This window comes from Macrobrachium rosenbergii, chromosome 21, assembly GCF_040412425.1.
Source record: "Macrobrachium rosenbergii isolate ZJJX-2024 chromosome 21, ASM4041242v1, whole genome shotgun sequence".
NCBI classification, from domain to species: domain Eukaryota; kingdom Metazoa; phylum Arthropoda; class Malacostraca; order Decapoda; family Palaemonidae; genus Macrobrachium; species Macrobrachium rosenbergii.
Window position 1 is genome coordinate 19656854 of NC_089761.1, and position 27849 is coordinate 19684702.

The 27849-nt window shown below is 34.8% G+C and overlaps 1 protein-coding gene across 1 annotated transcript in view; it reads left to right on the forward strand.

Annotated features, from left to right (window-relative positions):
• Positions 1-25439, forward strand: part of Tlk (Tousled-like kinase) — a 44336-nt gene extending 18897 nt beyond the window's left edge. The window contains exons 8-18 of the mRNA XM_067123161.1: positions 1190-1400; positions 1623-1744; positions 11818-11859; positions 14756-14818; positions 15836-15917; positions 16488-16579; positions 16708-16855; positions 17076-17187; positions 18020-18158; positions 19848-20067; positions 21850-25439. Of these exons, the coding sequence (XP_066979262.1) occupies positions 1190-1400; positions 1623-1744; positions 11818-11859; positions 14756-14818; positions 15836-15917; positions 16488-16579; positions 16708-16855; positions 17076-17187; positions 18020-18158; positions 19848-20067; positions 21850-22101 (1483 nt within the window). The 3' untranslated portion in view covers positions 22102-25439. The remainder of the gene's footprint in view (positions 1-1189; positions 1401-1622; positions 1745-11817; positions 11860-14755; positions 14819-15835; positions 15918-16487; positions 16580-16707; positions 16856-17075; positions 17188-18019; positions 18159-19847; positions 20068-21849) is intronic.
• Positions 25440-27849: the final 2410 nt, after the last annotated feature.

Genomic DNA, 27849 nt, shown 5'->3' on the forward strand with positions numbered 1-27849 from the left:
CCACATCTCTTGCTCCTGGAACAAATTGAATATAGAAGCATGGTAAAGTTGAAATAGGTAGACAGCTTGGAGGAAAGAGATTAAAGGAAACATATGAGGTATCTGCCATAGGAAGGTACACTTGTGCCAAATTAAAAATTTTCGGGAAAATAAATCAGAGTTTGGAAGAGTTCCAACAGCCAGTAGTATGTTGATTTTATAGCTGGAACCTTCAATTTGGTGTCAAATTAAAACATTTATTTTAGGTAATGGAATTGTTAAAGTTTTTGTGATTTCAAGTCACAGAAAAGTTTGGTTTCCACTAAAGGAACAGAGGTCACATTTGGCAGACTTTGGCAGGTAAGTTATTAGAACTTTGAGGGAATTCGATTGATTTTTCTGTCATTAAAGTGTTAGGTTTCTTGCAATGTAATTAATGTATTCTACCCATTCTTCCATCTCTCAGCATTAATAATAATACTTTTAAATTATTCAGTAAATCCTTTGGATGCTTTTTTGCCAACCGCAAACAAAAAACTACAAGACTAACTGTGGATAATCATAAACAGTAAGCCAGAACTGTACCATAATTGTACTACAGCAGTAATTAATATTATTAATAACAATAAAAATTTATTGATAGTATTGAGGTACATTCCTGGAATAATGAGAGTAGTTTACAGCACTCTTATTTAAAGGGACTAAGTGGTTTTTGAATCCTGTATTCCAGTTGGCTTTAACATGATTAGTGTATTCTCTATGCCCAGAAAATGTTGCTGAGGGAGAGAGCAGCAACAGGAGTGTTGATCGAGAAGAAAAAATTTTGTAAGGACTTTTAACCCTATTTGCTGTGCCCAAAGGGACAGTTATTCATTCTCACAAGATAGAAGAAAAGTTGATATAGTTGTATCCAACAAAAACAGGATCCAGTTAGATGGTGCAAGACTATGCTCTTATGGCGGACACTTCATATGAAAAGTAAAAGGCAGAAAGGTATAACTAAAACTGAAGGGCCATGCATAGAACCATCAGTATTGTCTATAGTGTGCCCTGCATGGCACACTGAAGGTGTACCCTCTTACGAAACGTAACGATACTTTTTTTTTCTAGACTTTTTTCTGACAAATGGTAGTGGTTCTTGAACTTTGAAGATTATGTAAATTATATTATTACAATATTTCACTGTACAATCATGTTTTGATTTTTGCAGACGGCAAGAGGAACTACAGTCCGAAAGAGAGGAGATAGATCGGCAAAGAAAGCTCCTCTTGAAAAGGAAACCTAATGAGTCAGGTAGCAACACGCGAAAACGGGGCTCAAATAGTCAAAACCAGTCTTTAAATCTTCCAAATGGTCTTGGAGACCATGACCACCGGGACCTGACTATTCAAGAGTATTATGAATCTGAAGAAATATTGAAGGTTAGTTTGGAATGCAGAAAGGTCAATTGTAAAATTTTTCAGTAATGAATATGAGTAACATTAAATTTCCATATTAGCTTTTAAAAGCTGATATAAAGCAGATTTTGTTTTTTAACCCCTACTCTCATATTAGCTTTTATCAGATGATATTTTCATTCTCTGAGTTAGTATGTGGAATAACTATTTTGTACTTGACCATGTGTTCTTATTTTTTATTAACAGTTAAGGCAAACGGCACTTAAAAAGGAGGACACAGACCTTCAGCAGGAAATGGAGAAACTAGAGAGAGCGAGAAATTTACACATTAGGGAACTTAAAAGGATCCATAACGAGGATCAGTCCAGGTAAGTTCATTGTTGTTTTCACCTTTAATTTTCTTTGATATCAGTGTTTGACTCCATAATTCTCTTTGTGGTTTGAGTCGATTCTCTGAGGTTATTGCCTGCTGTTAGTTGCCCAGGGTCAGTAGTTGTTGCTTTTGGTCCTAAAGGTTGATTTCTTTTGAAATGGAAGAGGTAGGTCATGTAGATACTCAGTTTGGTTTGGACCCTTTGGTGCTTGATGCTTTTAAGTCTGATAAAATCTTTAATTGGATAGAGGTCATTAGCCAATTAAGATTTTCAAGCATTCTTTCGTTTTAACTTCATTTCGTGTTTGCTTTTGGCTTTTAGTCCTGGTGCAACATCCTTGCTCATACAGAACTCAGATTGTTGAAAATAAATCTTACCAATCATATGCAATAGGTCTATTAATATCACCTCGTAGTAGCCTCTTAGGTAACCAAGAAAAACTAGTCCAAGACTATAATGGCAGTATATCAGTCACGTTGAAACTGGTGCTAGCCTAAGAGAATTGAGGATGAGGGATAGGTATCCAAATGCCCTTATCTTTCATAGTTATATATAAAAAGGGAAAAGGATAAAGCCCCCAGGGGGTGGAGTATTTATGTAGGAGTTCAGGTTCATGGTGGCTGAGAAATAGAAATAAAAATGTATTTATATGTAGATTATATGAGTATATATATTGGAAAAACATAGACAAGTAAGGTTATGAAAGGACAGAGGAATGCAAAGTAATACACACGATTTGCTAGGACATGAGAAGAATTGCTAAAAATTGGGAAGGTATATATTTTATTAAAAAAAAAGTACCTTGCATTGTATAGAAATTCCCAGTATGGTGTGAGTAGGATTATTGAATAGATGAATTGTAATTTATTTAGAAAGGTTTGTTATTCTTTAAATTATTATTCCAAGACAAGTGAGAAACAGTTTGAGTTATTTAAATGATAAATTGAAAACTAGAGTACAGTGCCGTGAATGCATAGGGCTTCTATGAAATTACACACTCATCATCTTCATCTCTAGCTCCCTCTCACATAATTCTCATCCAAGTAGTTCTAGATTGTTGAACTCCTCTGGCTCCCAGAGGAGCCCAGCTGATGTCATCATGTAGTGTTCTTTCAGTAGTTGTATGAAGTACAGGTCGAAGACACATCTATTTCCCTCTCATCATTTTCTCATCTATATATGGAACTTATATATCATCATAAATAGTATTATTTCTAACTCTATCTTGCCATCAGACTTACAATATTCTTAAAGCTTTAATCTTGAATTGACTAAATCTTTTAGATCCACTAAGCATTGCATATTTGTAATAGCAGTTGATGGTATTGCAAAAATATTAAAAGTATATAGAATAAATACTCGTACCTCAACTTGGACAGTTTTGGGGGACATTATAAGTTTTGAAGGTGCCTTGTAGGCGATTAACTTTAGTAAAGAATGTATCAATACATGAAGGAATAACAAAGTTGAAGAAAGTACTGTTTGCATTGCATGTGAGTGGATATGTTTGCTGATTTTGTTAAGCAGGTACCTACCATTTTGCTCTGCAATTTGGTATATCCATATTAAAAGAGTAATGAACATTTCATCCAAGTGCTCATGTGTGTTTGTAGGCTTATTACAGATATAAAAATATTAAAACTATTGTTATCCTGTATGGCATACAAAAATTTAAGAAACCCTAATACAGTCTTTAAGTTACTTCCAAACTCAGGGTATCATATTTATTGGTTGAAACCATGGGGAAATATGTCATGCACTGTATATACTGATTTTCAGTACACAGTTATAATAATCTTTAACTTGTCAAAAATGGAGTAAAATAATGATACACAACACAAGAGAAAGGAAGTAAACAAATATTATAGATAGATAATCATACTTCTGCTTGCAGAAGCTATGATTTACATATACTGTAACTGGCAAATGAACTAAGAATATTTACATGTGAATTTTGTGATTTTCACTATATTATTAATGACAAATGTCATTACTACTGTAGTGAAAATAATTTAATTTAGTATGCAACATATGCTTTAGTTCAGCGGTCAATTATATGCAAGTTGTAGCCTTGGTAAGTAATTGGATTATGTTTTATAACTAAACTTGCAGTCAATCCTATATTCTGTGTTATAAGAAGTCTACATACAACACAGTCATGTCAAAAACTGAATATGGTATACTAAGTCCTTGAATGCAGAGGATGCACAGCAGCACTTCCAGTCAAACATCTCTGCAGTGGTTGTTTAATTTTTAACAGACAACTTATATCAAATGTTTCAAATAACATATTTGATGGCATAAAAGATGCACAGGCTTGTAACACATACCCATTTTTCAGCAGGGCATATTCAGGAAGACAGTTTTTAGTGCACAGATTTTTAATCTCATCCAAAATTCTAAAAACCAAATTTTTTTTTTATTTTCGGAGGGTAGGGCGTCAGTCATAAGGTTTGTTTGGCACATCAAAAGCTGAACCAGTCACCCAAGTTTGGATGTGACATGGCAGAACCTGTCAAATATGCTGTCAGAATGTGTGAGAGAAGTTTGCCCCAGTTATGTTGATACACAAACATTATCTATTTACAGAGGTCAAATAGTGCAGTTATATTTAAATTAATGATATTTTAATGATAATTTAAATTGTATATTATAATCATGTGCTGCTTGTCTTGTGATAATGTTTGCATTATTAAAATCACTAGCTGGATTGAGTTTTGCCATCATCATTGCCATAATTGCTAAATTAAGCATAATTCAATTTGAGAGATGCATTTTTTGTTAATTAGCAAAGCTGGGCTAAACACTGCAGCTTACTTTTATTTATAAATATAGTAAAGTTGTGATTTTGCCAGTCTGAGAAGTTGTCTTCATTATCACCAAAACATTTTGCACCCTGCCCATTATTCATGAATTCAGCCACAGCTGCAAACCGCAGCTTAAATCTAGTGGTATACTTTCTTAAGACCCTTTTCCCCATTGTGTGAAAGACAAATAAAAGTTTTTATTTTATTTTTACACATGGAAGTCCTGTTTAGAAATTAGCAGTTTGGCTGTTGACACCTGTAGTGCAACTTAATAAAACTAAAATAGTTATGGCAACTAATATCATCGGCAAACAGCTGTTTCTCAACTTGGTTTGTTTCGTCAGTACTTGCTCTTATCCCAGTTATGCTCGAAATAGTAAATTGTTTTTAGTGATAAGGAATAGCAGGTTTGTTAAGCATGGGTGAATGTGTGATGGTTCTCATATGTATAGCGATTCATGCTCTGTGAATCATGTACAGCCTTAATGTTTACCAGGTTATTGTTTTACCTTTTATTTCCTTTCACTTATGGGTATGTAGTTTCCAGCTGATTACTGATAGAAGTGTGTTGAGGTATACTTAGGTATGATGGTGGATCAGCTGGAACCAGCAAACGTAGTTTTAGATAATTCCTTTTACAGTACCAGTTATAATAATATGTTTAGTAATAAAAATTATAATAATAATGGCATAGTTTAAGTAAATGATATTGTTCTGGAGTTAGGCTAGGTATTTGAAATCTCTGAGGCAAAACATAATGATTCAATCCATTGAGGCAAGACAATTAGTTCAGATTGATAGGTTCACCCTTACTAACATGAACTTAGCCTAAAGACCATCTGGGGTAAAATTAGCCTACTATAGTGTGATTTGGGTATAATATTAGTCTACTGGGGGCCTCACCTTCACATATCAGATCCAGGGGTGATTTTTTGAGCAATTTTTTTTTTATCAGATCCAGAAAGAAGTTTTGTCAGAATTTAACTTTTCAGTGTTGAGCAATTTTTTTTTTTTTTATTTTAAAGTGTGTCTTATATGCCATCATATATAGTAAATCCATGAAAGAAGTTTTGTCAGAATCTTCAACTGGTTTTTTCAGTGATTTTTCATTTCCCTTTACTTTGTAGTCTACTTTGTTTTTGGGAAAAATGTTTTATTAGGGAATAAGGTGATACTATTTTTGTTGTTAGCTTAGGTAAGTCAAAAAGTTCCAGGAAGTCATAATTCCTTGAAGAACAAACATATCTACTTCATCTAACTCTTTGGCTTAGCTGTTTAGTTAATAAAATTATAATGAGGATAAAGTGTTTTGAGTTTTGGGAACATGAAAAAATCTGAAGGAGCAAGATCAGGACTATAAGGACTTCCTCTCAATATAAAAATTATAATGAGAACAAAAATTCACGGTGCAATAATTTTTACAGTCCTCTGCAAAACACCAGTAGTAGTTCCCAGTGATTGTTTTTGTCCTTCTTCAATCAAAACCTCCTTGGAGTTTCTTCCATGTCTCTTAGGTCATTGCTTTGATTGAATTTTCACCTGGGTCATTAGATGATCCAGATTTCATCTCCAAACTTCATTTTTGTTATACTGTAAATTTTGCTTTTAAAGACAATGAATTTTGGAAATGTGAATCTGTTTGGTTAAATCATCACATGTCATTTAACCCCAACTGGTTGAGAGCATAATTGTTCATTTTTTGCAGTGATGGTCTTCCTCCATTGTCATTTGAGGTCCTCCTGACCATCCTTAAATCGCTTTATCCAATCATAAACCTGATTTAGATGGAGAAGAATCTCCATAAAACTTGTTGCAAAGCTTCAATAATTTTTCCTGTTTTTTTGGTCAGGAACTTGAGCTCTCATCTCAAAAATTTTTATTTTCCATGGGTTCAAGAAGTTACTTTTCTGAAGCAGATGTTAACACCAGGGTAGCAAGAGGATGACTGAGGTAACAAGTCTATATGGATCACTACATCACAGATAATTGTTTACTTTATTTTTTTTCATTCCTGTGTTACATCATTCAACAATTTTTCCTGAACTTTTTGACTTGTATCTTTGTGAAGCTTGGTGAAGTTTTTATTTTGATACATCTCTGTACCATATAATCTTTGTTATATGTTGTAGGCTTTTAGACCATTTTGTATTGGACTTATGTACCTGTTGAGGTAATTTTTTGTGGAGATTGGGTAATACAATCTGTCTTCATTTGTATCTACATCATTCTCCATCCTGTGTGGCTAGTTGAGTTCTTTCTTGTTCCATGTAACCTCCCATCCATCTTGGCCACACTGTCATTGAATCTTTTTCTGTGCTGCTGTTGTGGAGTAGAATGAGATGCTGAAGTATTATACATCCCTGCAAGAGGTTGCTGTCACCAGTAGTAAGGCAGAGAGCTCTTTGGGCTCTAGTGAAGATTCTTCGCAGCATCCCCTTAGCCTGTGCTGCATTCCATCGATTCTTTTTGGTCTCTTCCCACCTAGCAGTAAAACTTTAAATTTGTTATCACTATTTAAGAACAAATCCCTCTGACCAGCAGTATGAAAGTCATCATAGAATTGGTCACTCTTGTTTGACCCATAGTTATTTATGAATAGCCCACTTGATGTAGTCCCTCAATCTTCAGACTTCAGAGTAACACTAACAGGAAAATATTTTTTGTGTGAATGTCCAAAGTGTACCAATTTTTGAAGCAGATAAGTTATATTATTTTTCAGAATTCCATAATTTTTAGTTAACCCACTTATAAAATTTTAAAGAGCTGTACTTTGATGAGGGAAGTATAAATCTTTGTAACAAAGACTATTCCTTTGGGCTAGCCATGTGAGAACTAAATAAATTAGCTCTGGGGTCTAGTTACAGTACTATGTGGCAATAAACAGTAACCCCGTAACACACCAGATGAGTTGGCAGTCTGGTCTTCTGATAAGTTAACAAAGGTTCTGTAGTTTAACAGACAATTGAACACTTGATGAAGCACAGCTTTAGTAATATGTAAAATTTTTGGCCTAAACTTAAATATAATTTATATTTTATCACTTAATGTAAGGTGTATCACTAAAATACATCATGTCTAAAAGGGTAGCCTAGCAAAAACTGCCATAAGTGAGCAAGTCATCAAAGTTAAAGTCTGTGGAGTTGAAGAGTTGCTTACAGTAAGCAGAATATGTGAAAAATTATTGTAAAATTCCCCCTTCCCCCTCCTCTCCCCCATTCAAGCTTCTACTGCCTTTAAAATTCTTGTTCTAGCTGCTTCTGTTGATTTCTCCTCTGGGGAAGCTTGTTCCTACTACCCCTTCTAAAGTTGTTTTGTTGCTTTTGCCTTTGCTTTTCCACTTTGGTTTTTTACCCATCGGCTTTTGATTGTCCAGGGTAGTTGCTTTTGGCCTTCGTCCAGGCTCATTAATCTCTTGTACTGTTGTATACCACAAGCTCTCATGTGAAACCAGTTGCTGGTACATCAAAAGAATTTTAGGTAAATATTAGTGCTCATCAAGGATCAGCATTTGGCATGTTAATAGAATAGTAAAAGGTTAGGTCTCAGATAGCTAGAGTGTGTAGATGACCTATTTTTGAAAGCAGAATTCATGAAAAATGCCCAAATGCTTTTAAGGTAAAATTCAACTCCTTGGTTTGGTTGAACTCTTTTTTTTTTAGTAAGTGGAAAATTTGAATAAAGGACAGAGGGAGCACAACCAAGCCTTGTGGATGCTGTTGTAGAGTTGAAGATTTTACCTAGGAATATGTATCTTAACTTAAATGATGACGTTGACCGGGATGATCAGAATTGCAAAGTGTAGTTGGTGTTTTTAATCATATGAAAAGTTATAGGAGATAGATTATGTAATGGAGGAGGGCTTTTCGGTTACCTGAGCAACACACGGGAAAGTAAAGATAGTATTGACAGAGCATTAAAAAAACAGTAGTAACTCTGTTTAAAATCGTTTATTTTTCACTCCACTTGAGACATTGATACAGAAGAAAATGAAGAAGATTCTGAAGGTGATCAACACAGATGTTGTATGTTGGAAAGGTAGTGCAGTATCACAGGTTGGGAAGTAAGTGGCTGAGATGTTTAGAATCATAATCTGTAGATTGAGGTTGCATAAATGGTGAAAAGGGAGGGAAGTTGTAGATTTTATGGGAACTCAACTCCTAACCGGTGGGAAGTGACATGATTCAAGCAAAAAGTGCAAATGACAGAGAAATGTACAGGATTCAGGTAGAAATGTATGTGATAGAAGAGAGTAGATGATTCAGGGTAAAAAGGTTGGGGATTCAGGCAGAAAGTTCACAGTGTAGTACTGTAGGCGATTCTTGTGAAAGCGTACTAGGTAGAACAGAGTAGGGAATTCATGCAGAAATTGCACAAGGTAAAAGTTATGGATTCCTGCGGAAAGTACACAAGATAGGGGTAACAAAGAATCATTTAAAAATGCACATTATGTAAGAATAAGGTATTCATGCAGAAAGTGGCCAAGATAGTGATTAAGGGGTTCATACAGAAATTGCAAAAGATGCAACAGTGAAGGAAAGCTATTAGATGTTTAAACCTGAAGAAAAGGAAATCTTGATTTAAAAAACACTTCAAGGTGACACCTTCTGTCTGCCATCTGGTAGGAAGGGAAACCTAGTGTTCTCCATCAGCCTCAAGACACTTGAATGTTGGAGATAATAGGCCTCCCAAAGTAGGTTGGTAGCATGTTGAACATTTTATACAGGAGGTCAACACTTTGTGTTTTGACTGGAAAAATTACTGTCAAGGCCTGTGAAGTACTCTTCATTTTTGAGTGTAGAAAGAAAAGTTATCTTCTTATTATGTTCGTGACTCAAGATAAAAGATTGTTGATTTAACCATGTAAACAAACTTGCAGTTGACCTCAGGAATCTGGTGCAAGCAGCAGGTAGTCACAGTGAGACCCACAGTCTCCAAGAGCAAGTATTGAGAAAATGCATTAGCTTTGTGTGAGGCTGTGAGGTTTTAGGATCTTTAGTTTCCTTCTCTCCATAGCACTGTGGGTATTCATTTCAGTAATGTCCTTGGCAGCAATCTTGGATTGGGATGAGTTGTTATCCAACACCATAGGTGGTTATTGCTTGTGTTCAGAGCTCGTCATATGAATGAACAAGAAAGGCGACATGTTTCCCTATAGGCAATCATTTACGGCAAAAATGCTTCTACCACTTAGACCACTCCAGTTTAGATAAGTAACATCTTGTTTCAAGAAACTTCTTACAGCTTCCAAATACGGGAAGAATCCTACAGCTAGTGAGTGGCAGTCAGTCTTGAAAGCTCTTCATAACAGGAATTGCTCGTTCTTTGGTATTTCAAGTGTGGATTGGTATGTAAACCTATAATTAAGAGCCAAGGTCTGTAGGTTTACCAGCACCATATCCTTAGTTAAATTGTAGTAGTTGTGACACAATCCTATCTTCACAGCTTATATAGACTGCAGAACAAATGGGAATTCAAATCAGATACCTTGGGACTTGACCTTGCATGTTTTGTTCTGGACATGTAAGAAACATGAACATTAATTTAATGCTTAGGCTAGATCAGCACTCTCTGGTTACAGTTGCACCCTACAGTATGCAACTCTGTGTCCCCTGGGGGGTGGGGGGGATTAGCGGTTTTTCATTTGGGTAGTTCGTGACAACAGAATTTAACATTATGTAACAGGCTTCTAACTTGCCTTCTCCCCACAGTGATGGAACTCTTACAAGGCATGGGCTGTTAACTTTCAATGTTGGGCTAAGAACAATTTGTCAAGGCTTAGCTACTTAGGCCCATGCCTAGTTATTGACAGTAGCTAAGAATAGGATTATTACAAGCTATTGTAGCATTACTGTTAAACAAACCTGTCGAAATCTAATCTCTTCGACTTAAGTGAGAACATTAACTGATCCCAAATTGCAGTTTAGTTAGCATATAGCCACGCATAACCCCCTGTTATGTATTGTATCTGTTTGAAACAATACCAAGAAAGCTAACCTACAAAAAGATTTTCAGTTGACATTATTTGCAGCAAAATAACCCTATCTAGAATCTCCAGTAATTAAAATACAGCAGTTTCCTGATGACTGACCCTCTTTGCACATAAAAAAAGTAGTGAAGGCTTTGCAGAGCACCATCTAAACTTTTCCCATAGGGCTGATGGCCACAAAAACAACTCATAAAACTTCAGTAAATAGTGTCAATTATAGGAGTACTTTTAATTAAAAGTAGGGATACATAAGTAAAAGCCTTTAGATGTGGTGGGGTTTTGACTGAGGTATTGTGTAAGGTCCTGGTCTACACAAGCATTTTATTTAATTTTCTTTTGAAAAATTTTGAACAAGTTTTTAAGGGATTAATTTAAGAACAAAATTAAATAGGTGTGAAGAGGTGTTGAATACAATGGTTATTAGAATGTTTTTATAATTATTATATTGGCTGCTTCAGTTTTGCTATACATTGGTCCCACTGTATGGATATCCAGCAATGACCAGGTTTTTCACTTTACTTTCAAAATGTTCTTAAATTTTGCTATATTAGTTTAAGAAATTTCAAATTTTTTTATAGAATGTGAATGTAATTGCAGGAAGAATGTATTAGGTGGGGGGACACCGGCAGTCACAAATGTGTAAGGCCCTGGGTGGAATGTAAATAAAAGACAGTATACTGTTATTAAGTAATCATGGCTACCGTTTTTGGTGAAAAATTGTTTGAGTAATGAACACACTTCATCTCATTATTTAAGTTTGAGCATGAAATTTAGCTTTCCAGAATTGTTTAGAAAATCTGTATACTGTATAAATTGTTCAATAGCTACTAGGTGTGTTTGGCTACTTTTCTATGAACATTTCAAGTGATTGCATTAGTAATATGTGAAATGTACCATTACGAGTTTTATCCTGAAGTGGAATTACTCCCCTCTGAATGTTTGACCAACATCTTTGTAACTGTGAAAGTGTTGTGGTAACTTGATATATGATATAGAAAAGCTGAGGTGAAAGGAAAAATTTCTTGCTCTCTCTCCTTTCTGAGTAGACAAAATTTTTTCCTATTTTTTCCTTAGCTTCTGGTTGAAGACAATATTAGGCAACATTTCTAGTAGACTGTACTTATTAACTGGGAATATAGGTCACTTGCTCTTACAGATATCTGCAATGCTTCACTCACCTTTAGCTTTTAACCCTTCCTAAAAGACACACACACACACACACATGCAAAAGCTGGGATTTAGAATTAATCTCTTCTTACCTGTTTTATTTGCAGAATTCTTCAATCCCAGTCTTCTCCACGCAATCCTCATGACATGTGAGTAATTGGAAGGGCATTAGAAAACCCCCCCACTTCATCCAATATCTTTTTTTTTTATTTTGGTCTTCAACCATTCCCTGGTTTGTTAGTGTTTGTCTTTTTTCTGGTTTCTTCTGTTAGTTTTCCAATTCCTGTGTGTTCTTTTGCTATGGTTGCTGTGTTAGATATGGACTACCATCATCTGCTTGTATGAATTCCATAAGTACATCAGGTCTTTTATTAAACCATAGCTCTCTTAATTAGTTAAGAATTCTTTTAACAATATCTTGAATGTTTAAGGTTAAAGTCTTCCATGTCTTGGCTTTATTTACATTCTGAGTATTATATTTATTGTATTTTCATACACAAACTTTACAAGGTAGCTGCGTATTAGTCGGCTTTTTTGGCAGTACAGTATTTATGTTTTGGTTTGATTAAGGTTACAATAATCTGATTTATTTCCTGTTAAAGGAAGCATGACATTTGCTGTATATGGAATTGTGTTACCATATCTTTTATTTTCTAAACATTTTTTTAGTCCATATTGCGTGGAGTACTGCTTTTTTTAAGATAGGCACTGAAGCTTGACAACATAATTTTGCTGTTGTTTTTTTTTTATGGTAGGCACATCTAAATAGTACTTATTTTGAATCTTAAGCTTTTAGCCTAAATATTTTCCAGGCTCTGAATGTTTGCTTTGTCATGAATGCATTTCTTTTTTTCCTGAAAGTTTTAAAGTGAAAAATGTCAGTAATGATTGATAAGTGGGCTAGAGGACTTCTGTTTTTAGTTTTCTCTTCTTATTTCAAATGCAGCTCCCATTCTAGATTACTGCTCTGTGCTTTTGTTACTTTGTGTGTTTTCTAATTTGAAGTATTATAATTGCTTTACTGCTTGTGTGCAATACTTTCCTTTCTAGTATGTTGTTTTCACAACTGACCTGGCCAGTTTTGCTCCAGTATTAAGTGTGTTGTGTTTGTACCAGTGGCAGTACTGCTAGTCATTTTACCAACTGAAATGCTATAATATGGTACAAGAAAAGAAGTTAAGCTTTGAGATTAAGGTTTAAAAAGAAAATATTACTGTTTGCACTGATTGTCAGTTATTTTTCAGTACTTTGGTTGTAAAATTCAGTTTCCCCAGAAACTAGGATCTTAAGAACTTGTAATAGTTGAGAAATTTTTTGGAGTGATGGAATTCTAGATTGTTTATATTTTTTACAACCTTTTTACCTTAAAGGGCTTTGTAGGTTGGGTCCTATTCACACATTGTCTTGCTTGGTGCACTGTAGAAGGTACTAATGCTCATTTATATATTAATATCTTTGACCCCCAGGTGTATTACTGTCTGTCATGGACTTATCATACTTTACCTGTGGTTTTTTCCCCACTCACTGCACTGATTGTAACTTGTCAGTGAAGAGCAAATCCTTCATGCAGTCTCCATAATAGAAATGTGATTCAGAGGTCTATTAAATAGAAATGTTATTCAGTGGTCTTGTTAAACTACAAAATAATACAGACATTACCCCAATGTGAGGTATTGTTCACAGTGTGCTATGTGGTGCACTATGCATTGCTGAAGGTTAAGGTTCCTTTCAACATGAAATGTGCCAGTCTCTTTCTTTTGCTCTTCATTTGTTTCCCCTACTTTGCTGTCCATTTTGTCCTGCTCCAGTGCTTCAGGTCAGCCCCATGAGAGTATGAGAACTGTGACTGTGTCAGAAATAAAAGTTTATAGTCATTGTTTCCTTTGGTGGGAACCTAACAGCAAATATCAATACTACATTTAAAACATGTCATTACTTCACACAGTCACTTCATAACCATCTGGTAAACTTAAAATAGATTAGGTGTATATGATGAAAAAGATTTAAAAATATCAGATAAGGTTATGGCTGATGAGACCCTGAACATTTTAGGTGTTCATTACAGTGAGATCTTTTCTTAACTCTGGCACATGTAAGATGTTTATTGTATTTTTGGCAGTATGTAATTGTGATTTATATGCTTGTCAGTTTAATATATTCTTTAATTTTAGTGAAGTTACTTATGCTAAGTATCACATCTCTTCCCCTTAACCATGAACATATGGTAATGCTGTTATCAAGGAATAATTATACTGTATATTGTAAAATATATCCCTTAAAGGGAACTTATTGACTTATTAACACTCTTCATAAATGTTTATAGTTTTTCTATTATAAGACTTAATTTGCCTTTTAATAAAGAAACTATAAGACATTGTACAGTTTTATATATTGCTTAGAGGAGTCATTGGATAATCTTGACCCCCTTTTAACATTTCATATGAAACAAACAAAAGTCATTTGGAATGTTGCTTTTACCATTGAAGTTGACCTGATCATCAAGTGTGTTAATGTAAGATTTCATTTAGGGACACTGTTTCTTACTTGCTGCACATGCAAAATAATTTCCCATGTATACAGTATCTGACTATTTGTGTGATTGAATAACTGTCAGTTATGTCTAGTTTTACAAGCACGATTACTTTTTGTGGGGCTTGTGAACAGGTTTATTTTTTTATTTAAATACAGGTCAGATGATTATTAATTATATGTTACTTTTTATATGTTGGTTGTCATTGCAAAACTACCACACGGAGAGAGAACACGACCTGTGGAATTGAATAATGTTCTTTACAAGCAGTTCTGTCAATAATATTACTTGAAAGTCACTGATGGATAGTTTGTAATTACAAAGAGAATATGTATTCTCTGATGGCATTTTTTACTGTAAGTAGCCGGCAGTGTTCTATTTAGAAAATTGCAACAAAGGGACCCACGGTGCTTGGTTGGCCAAGTTCTCTCTCTGTGATTAAAGAGTTCCTGCACTACTGTTCTTAGTTTGGTTTTGAGGAAAATGATTTTTGCTGAAACCCAACTCTTTCTCAGGAGGTGGTTTGGTGGTATCAGCCAAGCTGCCAGATGCTTGCATCTTTCTAAACCCCTGACAGAGTAAGCACACATTTCATGTTTAGTACAGTTCTTGTTTTGATCAAAATTATCTTGACATAATCAAAGCGGCTGCATGCGCACACCCTCAAAGGTTCTCAGGAGAGGCAATGTAAGTGGCAGGGAAGGAGTTGGTAAAACAATCCAATAATTATGTATAAACAGAAAGTAGGTAGAGCTGCTGTTATGTTGCAGTGGTTTTTTCTTTTATACAGAGGTATTGGTGTTAAATTGTTTTCTCTTAACCTGCTTACCGCAATTCTTGTTTCTCTTATTGCTGCCTGCGCATGTAGCCGTAAGAGGACTTTGTAGAGTACTCTTGATTATTCTTCTTTAAGTTATGTTGATTACTCAAGGTAAAATAACATTGTCACATTTCAAGGTAACTGAAGTTAATGTGATTCATTACCTTTTTTCATTCATACACTAATAAGGAAAAAAGGAGGAATCAAAGAGAATGGACATTCCAGTTTTGTTTCTTTATTGTATCTAATTTCACAATTGTAGAAAGTGTAGGTATTGCAGAGTATTCTTTCCATTACATTGTGAGGCGAGCTGTGTGCAAGTGACTTAGAAAATGCAAAAGTATTGAAAGGAAATCAGAGAGGAATTATTGCTGGTGTAGTGGCACAAATTAAAGGAAAACCAAAGTCTTGCATCAGTATATGAGTTTAGTAGTTTGAAGTGACAAAAACTATTTGTTACTATCAAAACTTAATGTTTATATACTAGTGATTTATTTAGATCGTGGTTTGTAGGAAGTCTTATGGAGAACACCATATCTCTGTTAAGTAATTGGTATTATTTTGAAAATTACAACTCTGTGATGTGTTATTATAGTACAGCAAGTAATTCTTACTGATACGCAGCACCTGTAATTAGTTTAAACGGCTCAGAGCAGGCAATAGGTTGTACTGTACCATACATGTGTTACTGACATGCCTAACATTTTACATTTTGTGTAGGAAGCAAAAATAAGAGGGTGTATGGTGAAATAAGAGTTTTTTTTTTCTTTTCCAGGTTCAACAACCATCCTGTGCTTAACGACCGGTATCTCTTGCTCATGCTACTAGGGAAAGGGGGATTTTCAGAGGTTCACAAGGTAATGTGTGCGTTTTTATATGCATGATGTACACCCATACTTAATATGTGGGTCATTCAAAGGCATGGCCTCCTTTCTTGTGGGCTTCAATTTTTTATTATACAATACATAGAATAATTCTTATGTTGTATAATGCATAGAATAAAAAAATTATTCAAGAAAGGATTGTAAAATCATTTGGCAGTTGCAGTGTTGATATAAAATATAGCATATAGAGTTTTGAGTCTTTAGAATTCTTGAACGAATTATCTACAAATAAAAAATACTAAAAAATGTTAAATAATTAAAAAAAAAAAAAAGTCATTGTTGATACAGTACTGTATTTCATATTTTTTATGCTGAGTGTTTATTTTTATATTTGGAATAGTGTATAAATGAATAACGTACCTTTTATTTTGTATGGTAGTCAAAAGAGAGCATCACTACCCTTATAGCTCAAGAAAGATCATAGCTTTGTATTTTCCTTGTTTACAAGGTCTAAATTACATTTTAAAGTACCCAGTAGATATACAGTAACATGCTCTTATTTTGTGATATTCAATTAAAATTTTTCTTCCTTGTCCTTTTCAGGCCTTTGATCTAAAAGAACAGCGATACGTAGCTTGTAAAGTCCATCAGTTAAATAAGGAATGGAAAGACGATAAAAAAGCTAACTATATCAAGTAAGTACTGTTTCTGCATGTAGTTTAAAATCTTGTGTTGATTACAGGTAATGAGAGTTTACGTGATGCTATATATTGCCAATATGTGTTTTTATTTTTTAAAACGACTAAATTTTTTTTTTCCACAGACATGCTATTAGAGAATATAACATTCAAAAAAAGTTAAATCATCCGAGGATAGTCAAATTATACGACGTATTTGAAATTGATGCCAATAGTTTTTGTACAGTTCTTGAATATTGTGATGGGCATGACCTTGACTTCTACCTGAAACAGGTTTGTAGATGAGACGTTACACTTCTGAAATGATCAAGTCTGAAAAATTTCATTGTATTAAACCATAAATTAGCAAAAAAAAAAAAAACTTAAGGAATTGAAACTGCATGGCAAAAATTCCTTTTTATATCAGAAGTTATTACACAAGTGAAGCTGTGGAAATATATAATATCATACAGTAAATTTAAAGGGACGTTTGTCATCTTTTAAAATCTTTCAGCACAAGACAATTCCCGAGCGAGAAGCTAGGTCGGTAATTATGCAGGTGGTATCTGCGCTGAAGTACCTGAATGAAATAAAACCTCCAATCATTCATTATGATTTAAAACCAGGTTGGTATTTTGATTATTTTTTTTACATATATACAGTATTACAAGTGCTGCAGTTTAAAGTGGGTTGGTGTAAATCACTGCTTAGAAATATAAGTGCTGCAGTTTAGTAAGAGGGTGGTATAAATTGTTGCGTAGATATATGATTGCTGACTTAATTTTGATAAGAGTAATGCAAGTTTTTTATTATTAGTTCTTGGAGTCTTGGTTTTATTATTATTGTTATAAGGTGGTTTACTATAAGAAAAGTGTGTATTATTTGGACATGACAGCGAAATTCATGTTTCAGTTGGCCAGAGGGCCAGAGGGAATAGCAAGCAATTTCTGGATGAAGTAGAAAGAGATTGCTGGACAACTAGTTAATAAAAGTACCATTTTCCTAAAGTAAACAAAGAAAAAATTGGCATAAGGTATATGCTGTTCTCTGAAGCAGTGACATGGGCACTAGAATGAGTAAGTGGTGTTTAGTGGCTGGAAATAAACAGATCTCAAAGATGGGGAGGGTTGAACAATGAGATGGGATGAGGAGTAATAAGCAAGGAGAGTAGTATATTTGTAAGTAACAGGTGAAGACTAGTGGGAAGGCTTAGGAAATTGTGGGAAGAGGTTTAGATGAAGACCCAGACCAGATGTGAATTGTGGCAGAAAGTGCACAAGACGAGAGACTAGAGAGAGAACTCATTTTATGTCTTAACCTGTGTCATGAAGTGTGACACTATAGCTTGTTAAGTCACATGATAAGAGCAATTATGCCCTTTTATATAAAGTCTTTTTATTTTCATTTGCACTTCTGAGCTGTCCTTGAGAGCTATTACAAAAATATTTTTCTCCACAGGGAACATCTTATTAACTGACGGTAATATCCTAGGTGAGGTCAAGATCACTGATTTTGGCCTTTCAAAAGTAATGGATGAAGATAGTTACCATCCTGATTATGGGATGGACCTCACTTCTCAGGGCGCCGGTACCTATTGGTAAGTTGAAATAAATTTTCACAATAATTTTGGATATTTTAGTCTTAATACTTCCTTGTTAATTAAAGAACATTAATGCATACATGTACTTCCTGACGTGTAATTGTGGTGAACTACTTAGAACTTCTGTTTGTCTTAATTGACTGGAGTGAAGGAAGAGGACCTATGTGTTTGTTTTTTGTATATGCTATAATCATAAAAGAATGGTCATTTCAGGTTTCATGGGATTTGGAAAGTTATGAAATTTGAATAAAGTGTATTAACAGTAACTTATCTACTTCATGTAACTATGAATTACCAAAATTGTTGATAGAGCTTCATGTAATTATTTGATTACTGAAATTGTTGATAGAGCTTCATGTAACTATTGGGTTACTGAAATTGTTGATAGAGCTTCATGTAACTATTGGGTTACTGAAATTGTTGATAGAGCACCATGGACTACTGAGATTGGTGATAGAGCTGCATGTAACTATTGGGTTACTGAAATTTGTGAGGGAGCTTCATGTAACTATTGGTTTATTAAAATTATTTATAGAGTTTCATGTAGCAATTGGGATACTGAAAATGTTATAGAGATTCAAATAACAATTGAGTTAATGAAATTGGTGATAGAACTTCATGTAACTATTGGGTTACTGAAATTGTTGATAGAGCTTCATGTGACAATTGGGTTACTGAAATTGTTGATAGAGCTTTGTAAGCTTCTTGTAACAGTTGGGTTACTGAAATTGTTGATGGAGCTTCATGGAACAATTTGGTTACTGAAAGTGTTGATAGGATTCATGCAACAATAGGGATACTGAAATTGTAGACAAAGTTTTGTGCAACTATTGGGTTACTGAAATTGTTGATAGAGCTCCATGTAATAATTGGGGTACTGAACTTATTGATAAAGCTTCATGTGACTAATGAGTTACTGGAATTGTTGATAGAGCTTCATGTAACAATTTGGTTACTGAAATTGTTGATAGAGCTTCATGTAACTATTGGGTTACCAAATTGTTGATAGATCTTCATGTAACAATTGGGGATAGATCTTCATGTAACAATTGGGATACTAAACTTGTTGATAAAGCTTCATGTAACTAATGGGTTATTGAACCAGTTGATAGAGCTTCTTGTAACTATTGGGTTACAGAAATTGTTTTTAAAGCTACATGAAACTACTGGGTTATAGAAATTGTTGTTAAAGCTTCATGTAACTATTAGGTTGCTGAAATTGTAGGTAGAAAATTTAGTTACAGTTATACACATAATCAAGGTAGAGCATATCCTGATTATTATAAAAAAAGTATGTACTGCATTTGAAAATCTCTGTAGGTAAATGAGAGTTTTTCTTCTCCTTGACTGAAGGCCTGAGGGATAAACAAGGTTTTAACTAACAAATGATTTTATCCACAAATTGGAATATTCCTTTCCAGGTTTGGTTTCGAATAAATTTGTCTTTTTTATGTAATTCAGTATACTTATGTACTCATTGGTGAATAAGGATTTTTTTTTTTTTTTTTTTTTTTGTAGTTCAGGTAGGAATCTGATTTGAAGACAATGATCAAATGACCTGGTTTTCTTGAAAAGTAATGAATGTTAGTCCTTTCACATATAATTTGGTAAAGAAGGGCATTAATCTGTTTGCTTTGTTTTTAGTTTAATTTTAAATTAATAATTTACTTGTTTTTTTAAATTTAGGTACCTGCCACCAGAGTGCTTCATAGTCGGCAAGACGCCACCCAAGATTTCTAGTAAAGTTGATGTATGGTCGGTTGGAGTTATTTTCTACCAGTGCCTATATGGGAAAAAGCCCTTTGGTCACAACCAAAGTCAGGCTACGATTCTCGAAGAAAACACCATATTGAAAGCCACTGATGTGGCTTTCCCTCCTAAACCTGTCGTCAGCAATGAGGCCAAAGTAAGTAATCAGAACTAAAAAATATTTTGTCAGAAATCTTGATTGAGGGATTATCTTCAGGAATCATAGCTTTGTTTGTGTATCAAGGATATTTTATGAAATTAAGGGGGGAGGACTTATTGCAGGTGTTCATAGTCTGGGGATTTGTGGAGGATGTATCGTGACTGCTACTGAATTACATGAATTTTTATAGGTGTTGATAATTAGCACTGTAGTATTTTTGATAAATAATTGTGACTGTATAATGCAATCGTACATAATGTTGAGAAAATTATCAAATGGGAGGTTTTGTCATTGTGAAAGGAATTCCCAAAAGTTTTTATTAATCAGAATTTAATCTTGGATTGAAGTAAAGTGAGCATTTGGATCATAGATCTGAGACAAGTTTAGGAGACATCAGTCATAGTAGTAGAAAACTGTATGTAGCAGGATAATGACCAATGGGAATGCCCAGATAATCGTGGCAAAGAGAGCATATGTCACCTGAACCAAAGGAGATTTCAGACAAAGTATTAAAGAGAAAGCAATAGAGAGAAGCATTTTGTGGTGGTAAAAATTAGTCAAAATTTCTTTACTGTCCACCACACTCTCATTCTGTTGTAAGTTATTAAAATGAAATTGTCGGACATTATCACAGTACACGGATGAAAACAATTTGCTTAAGCATGGTACAGACACACAAACTCTTAGCAAAAAGCTGGATAACACAGACAGTTGACATATTGAAGGGGAGGATGTTACAATGTCTAGAAGTTGAGAATGGAAAGAAACAAGTACAGTATTTGTTGGTAAGAATTGACAGATGTGGTTACTGACTATTTTGCTTCTGAGTCTCCTTACTTTTTTAGGAGGAGAGACAAACTCGATTAAAGTATCACTGACTTGCTAAAAACTCGACTGTAGTGTGGTGTCATTTTTTCACACTATATGATCCCTCCCCTTTTTCTAGGAGACAAGCTTGAACGTTTGCAGAATGAGTTTTGCAGTGTTTGTGTGTGGAGTTTGATTAGTCTGGAATATAATTATTCATTCAACTTGAAATGATGAAATCTTAATTTTTGAAGAGGATACAAAACTTTCTGGGCAGGGGTACAGTAATTATTAAATTTGGTTACCGAAATCTACAGTAATGGGTTTCAGTTTCTGAAGTCTAGAACATTTGAAACAACCCATTAGTTTGCCCACCACGAGTCCTTTTTCCTTAGAAGTTACATTCCAATTTTTCCAAAAAATCTAATTGCCTGCTACCAGTTCCAAGGTTCACCTTTGTAGAAATTTTCATAGAAATTAAAAACTTTCTATATAGTAATGCTAACAAATAGCCCAAAAAGCAGACAAACTGAACCAAACACAACCTCTGCAGCAGAGGTCAGTATGATGATGCCTGTTTATAAGTTAGTTGCACAATATATTGATTGGCGTTATTAGAACTCTTAAACATTTCTGCGTAACTGATTTTAAGGGATTTGCAAATGACTTTCATCAGGGTATTCACTAGAGTATTTCTACCAGCACATAAATTGTTAGGTAAAGTTTTAGTATTGTATGCGATATATAATACTTAAAATCAAGTCAGGCTAATCTAGGTAGGTTTTAATGCCTTGATTTTCATTTTTCATAGACTTAACATTGTTACATGACTAAATTTATTTATTGTTCTTCATAATAGTAAAGTTTGGTTTAATGCGGAAAATTGTAACTGGTGAACAATGATGACCTCTTGGTATGCTTCAAGAAGTAGATAAGGGTGCCTAAGTGTGTAACTTGTGTGTTTTATTCCAGCAATTCATAAGATGTTGTCTGGCGTATCGTAAGGAAGATCGGAATGATGTTCTTACCCTGTCTTCGAATCCTTACTTGTCTCCACCACTTCCGAAAAGCGGTCGTCAGTCAGCTAACAGTCAGCAGCAGGCAGCAGCCGCAGCATCAGCTGTAGCCCAGGCTGCTGCCGCTCAACAGCAGCAACAGGCAGGCCTACCTTTCTCAACAGGTTTGCTAGGCCTTGGGAACTTACACTCTTCAACCAGTTCATAATGAAACGTTCCTCACTGTAGGGGGCACGTCCAGCCCCCCCAGCATCCCCCTGTGTCGCCGTCCCCCAAACCATGAGATGAATTCTGTTTGCCCCTCTTACCTTATCTCAAGGTAATTGCTCTTTCCTCCCCCCATACCCGTTGTCAGAGACGCTGTGTGGTTCATCAACCTGTTAGTGATCTATGATTTGATCAACAGCTGCTGTTCATTTTCTCTAGCTTTCAGTTATTCAGTTAAATGTTAATTTATTCTAAACTTACTTTCGTGACAACTGTTGAAATTTTTATTCCTAATGTATGGTTTGGAAAAACTGAAAAATAGCTGTAATGAATGCAGCAAGAGAGAAGTCATTCAAGTCCTATAGATGATAATCCCTCGTTGAAATACCATATGGGTAGGGTGGCAACTTTTGACAAATCATGGTAAAAAGGGAGAAGGCCCCTGTGTACCAGTGAAGGGTGGATGGGGGGTATGAGGCTCAACACAGTTCCCGTGTTCCTACTTTTGCTGCCAGAGCTACCGACCGTCTCTGTCTGGTCCCATGACGAGGGACTGTCAGCGCAACAGTGAATTGTTGTTGTGATGGTGGTGCCATTGGGCAGCTCTTAAGTATATTCCATTTTCAAGTTTTTTCAAAAAGAGCTCTATGCTAGTAACTAAAGCCAAAGGTGACAATATATTGTAAAGTATGCCCACCAACTTTCATAAAAAAAAATGTCGTGTTTTGTGATATTGTAGAGCAGCGATGGTTGGTGTAGTGGGGAGAACAAAAATATGGACACAGCAGATGAGTTCGGATGGTTACAAACAAAGAACTATTGATAGTGTAATGCTCCATTCCGAAACATCAACCATTGCTGGTGGTTTAGGGTTGAGTGGAAATGAAAATTTTCTGTTACTCCCGTAACTCTCTCTCTCGTGAGTGGCGATGGCGAACGGGTAAGACAGTAAGTTGTCATGAGCCACCACTGATGTGATATTGCGTAGAAGGCAAAACCTCTCGTGTTTCCGGCTTAGAGGTGTGCAGGTTGTGGAGATTTTGCAGCAGCAGCAGCAACCGTTTAGCCAGATGTGATATATACATATATATATACACTGTACAGTGTACTCTATACCATTCTAGGAAGAGAAACTTTATTAATAAATTAATTGTCATCTGCTTTCCCAGACAGTATGTGTTACTTGCAGACACTTACATTTTGGGATGCTGCCTTTGGAGGAGAATGAAGCTAAAAGAATAAGTAAAATTGAAGAATGAAACTCTCGTAAAGACTGCAGAAATATCCAGACTGCAGTTCTTCAGGAAAGAAATGTGTAAATTTATGGAGCATTTTCTTCTTGAGCGTCATGTTCCTCAAAATCTGTTTTATCATTATGAACTGTTGGATATTAAAAAACAGTAATAACAATTGTCAGAATCTACTGAAGTGGGAAAAAATTCTGCTAGTTTTCGAACTGCAAAAGGTTGGTGCTACAGATGTTTTGAGAAAAAAAATCATATTGTATCATAATTTTCTCCTGGAGTGAAATCCCAGGAGGAAACAAAGTTGAAAATTCCTTCCCTCGGTGAACAACACACGCATACAAGTAGCTACATTTATGTACATTTTTACTTCAATTCATCTCTGGCCACAAGTGCCATGGTTGCTCTGTGGTCACCATGGCAACCCAGTGTTAGTTTTGGATCACCACAATTGATCAGTAGGAAAGGTATGACTACCTGAGTTTTATATGGAAATCAAACTTACGTTGCACATCTTCAGAAAAATCCAGGTTCTTTTCTTTAAAAAAATAGTTTGAATTTGTGGTGGTCGTCTGTTGAAATTTTAATCAAGGTTGAGAATCCATTTTACATAGTCACATTTGAGCTGAGAAGAAAATGGAAAATTTCTGACTTGTCTATCATTTTTTTTACCATTATAGTTTACAAATGGTTCAGTATACTTGCACTGTGTATACAGTTTATATTTTTTTGATGAGTCTTAGTAATGAGTTTTTATTGAGTTTCTAGTTTATGTTTTTGTGCATGAATAAATTTATATATTTGGGTCTGTATTAATGTTGTAAATTGAAAGTGATTTTGTAGTGGAAGTATGAAATTTAGTTGTAAAATTGATTTGGGTAACAAACACCAGGTGACAATGCAATAGTTGGTATATTGGATACCTTCTGTAGTTGTAAAAAAGTGAAGGTTAAAATTCAAAGTCCGGTTACGAACATAAAAACCTAGCCTGCTTAGCCTCGCAGAAGCCTCGTGTGTGTATATACATACTGTATATATATAAATAATATATATGTCTGTCTATATCTATATATATATTTGGTCTGTGTTTTAAGGCTACTTAAGAACATTTAATTCTTGTGGCTGTCTCTCCTACACTTCCCCTTTTGCCTTTGTAAAGAATGACAGCTCGACTAAAATGGGCTAACGATTGTCTCTCACCAAGTCAAGGTTTAGTTTGTTTATCCCAATTCAAGGTTTGGAGTCATAAAATATGATAATATTGACAAGCAAAGTGAAGTAGAGAAATATAGAGCATGACACTAATATTAACATTGAGATCTTCTGTATGTCATACCGAGCGTTCTTATCCATATAAAGTATACTGGAAGCAAATCCATGTGGGGTATTAGATATTCATTGGAATCAGTTGTTTTTTAACTTATTCACTTGACATGATGTATGGCACAGTACTTCAAAGGTGACATTAATACTCTTGTCTGTTTTTAAACTAAGCCATTTGGCATTATTGGTTTTATTATGAAATATAGATGATTATAATTGCTTTTGGGATAGCTAGACTGTTCTTGATGATGAATGACAATCAGAAGTGCCCCATTATCGTGAAAGTTGCATTTGAAAGGCTCTTGACCATTGGCTTCCCTTTATTTATATGTTGCAAATTTTAGAATATTGGGTGGACTACATCTCATGGAAATCCAGAGGTGGTTGCGCATGGGTTTGGGAGATCTGGTGATTTGGCCATTCTGCATGTGTAGGTTATGCAGATATTAATCTATATGGAAATGTACTCTTGGATATTTTTATTTACCCCATTGTACTGTACTGTATATAGGACTATTTCAGTCTGGGACGTTGAGTGACAGGCGCATGCCACTTCATTTGCTTTGTTGTGGTAAAGAACCGAGTCTTCCATTTCAGAGGAGTTACGTGGAATCTGTTAAGTTTGCAAAGAACGTTGCTGTTATAAAAAGGTTTCTATTTCCTAGGAAGATAGTTTCAAGATTAGAAATGTTTCATTGAAAATTTTTCTGTATTGATTTTTTTCTCCCAACTTGCAATTTTTGTTTTGTACATATACTATTCAATAATTCAATATTTGTTTTATTGCTAACCAAATTAAATTTTATATTAAACCATTACCTATGAAAATAGTGGAGTCAAGTGAAAAATAAAATCATAAAAAAGGAAATCTGGTGAGAGCGGTACAGTCCTGGTTTGAATGAAGGGCTTCATGTTTTAAAGTTTGTGTTTTAAATTGTAGAATCTTACCCTTGGTTAAGGAAGGTATAGCAGTACTACATAGCAAATTCTGCCATTCCTCACAGGGGTTGGTAACATGCAGGTAATAAGGAGGTTCAGGCACTGGTGAAAATTAATTCGAACTTTGAGATGTGCTGAAAGTTACAGTATAGGAATTAGTTTCTTTATAACAATTATTATCTAGTCAGTACAGCTGCTGTGGCTTTGGTTACATTTTTTTTTTTTTTCTTTACTACTACAACTTACTTGTCTCTACTTCTCTCTGTTAGATTGAAGAGATTCTGATTCATGGAAAGTTAACATGAATTTATTAGATATGTAACTCCCTTTTCTAGGTATTAGCAAGGGAAGCTGTATTGGGGTTACAGTACTAGTTTAGTCACCAGATATTAAATTTGTTTCTAAATTAAAAATACTGATCCTTTTTGTGCCTATCTATGTTGTGTATGTATATATATATATATATACACTTTATTTAAATAATTTCTCATGCTTACTATGAATTTTTAGTTGCCTTTCATTTAATATAATCGATGGCACTTTTAAGGACTTCACAGAGCCTCAATATATGAACTTTTACTTCAAGTAAAATCCTACATTATAATCTTAGCAATTTCTAATTGAATTTAGGTGTCTATAACAATTTCTTATTGAATTTCGTCTGTCTAATTACATTTTTTTATCTTGCAAAAACTACCTCGTCAGCATCCCCTACATTCTGTGCCTTCTGTTGGAACTGATTTGTACCTACCTTAAGATATGTTGTATCCATCATTAGTTCCAACTTGAGGTGATTGTAACTTACTGTTTCTAGGAACAACAAAATTCTTTTACTTTACTACCCTCCAGATTAACCAGCTGCTTTAATTACCTCAGGACTTTTTATCCCTCATGCTGTTTGTGCAGTTCATGTTAAAGCAGCACAAGTGTAGTCCTAAGACGTGTCAAAAAGAATTTGCCGCTATCTTTTTTCTTTGCCTCTTCTCCGAATCCAGGTGATGCTCACTTGTACTGGTGTGGATTTTGTTATGACATTTTTGTGATGGTGATACTTTTCCTTCTTCCCTCCTCATTGACGAACATATCAAGTATAGCAGACATATTTCTCTTTTGTTTGTGTTAAGGACAAAACAGTGGTAAAGCTTCACTAGTAAAATTTGAACGATTTAGGATGTACAGTAATGGCATAATTAATCTGAGGGAGTCTTGTCAGAATCTGAAACCAGTCAGGGATGTTCCATTGTCTTCTTCAGCTCACTCCGGTGTCGTCTTATTTTTTTTATTGATTTTTTTTCTTTAGGATTTTTATTATAAGATTGGTAAGTTGCAGGCAATGTGATAGTTATGCTCTATACATGTAAAATTCTATAATGTTATGTATAATGTAATAAGATACATGAATAAAAGTACTCAGCCATTTTATGGCTGATTTAATCCTTGGAGTATAGATTCCTTTATGAATTTGTTTCCTTTATTTTCACCACTGGAAGAATCCTCTAACCCACCCTTCAATCCCTGGAGGCAGATAAATGGCCACATTTGACCTTGGATGATCCGTCCAGGGTGTCGAAATTTATGTCATTTTTTGTGTGACTGCTGCTTACTAGCAAAAGTGGACACTGAAGGAGGTGCAAGTTCAGGTGGAGTAGCTAGAGCTGCATGTTTATTGTTAGATAAACATCTCGGTTCCCACAAGTGACGAGGGTTTGATTAAGTGGGTGGCAGGCTGTGGAGTGACGAGTCTTGTAATAGATAATTAATCCACATTGAACCCACAATGAGGTTAGACATACATCAATACAGGTGAAGTATAATGCATTTCACTTTCTCCTATTTGGGAACAGAAGACCACGTTAAAAATGTCCCTAGTTTCAACCATGTTGTGGTGAAGTTCCTGTATGAATATAGACTACAGCATCAAAGCACCTTTCAAAAGTTGAGAATCCTGAAACTTCCCATCTCCTACAATTAATCTTATTAATTTTTTTCTTTTACTTTGGCTGTATCCCATTTGACTGGATTAAGTTTGTTGCAGAGCCAATGCCCAACCCTGAAACTGCAAAGAAATTTGTTTCAGTGGCTTGATTAAACTACTGACCTTTGAAACTCAATCAGTCTCACCATTTCGGGTCGTTAACCATATGGTTGTGTATAGTTGTCTGATGGTTCAAGATGTTACATTGTTTATCATAACATGTAAAATAGTTATTTTGACAGTATCTTGTAACCTAAGCAATCCCTGA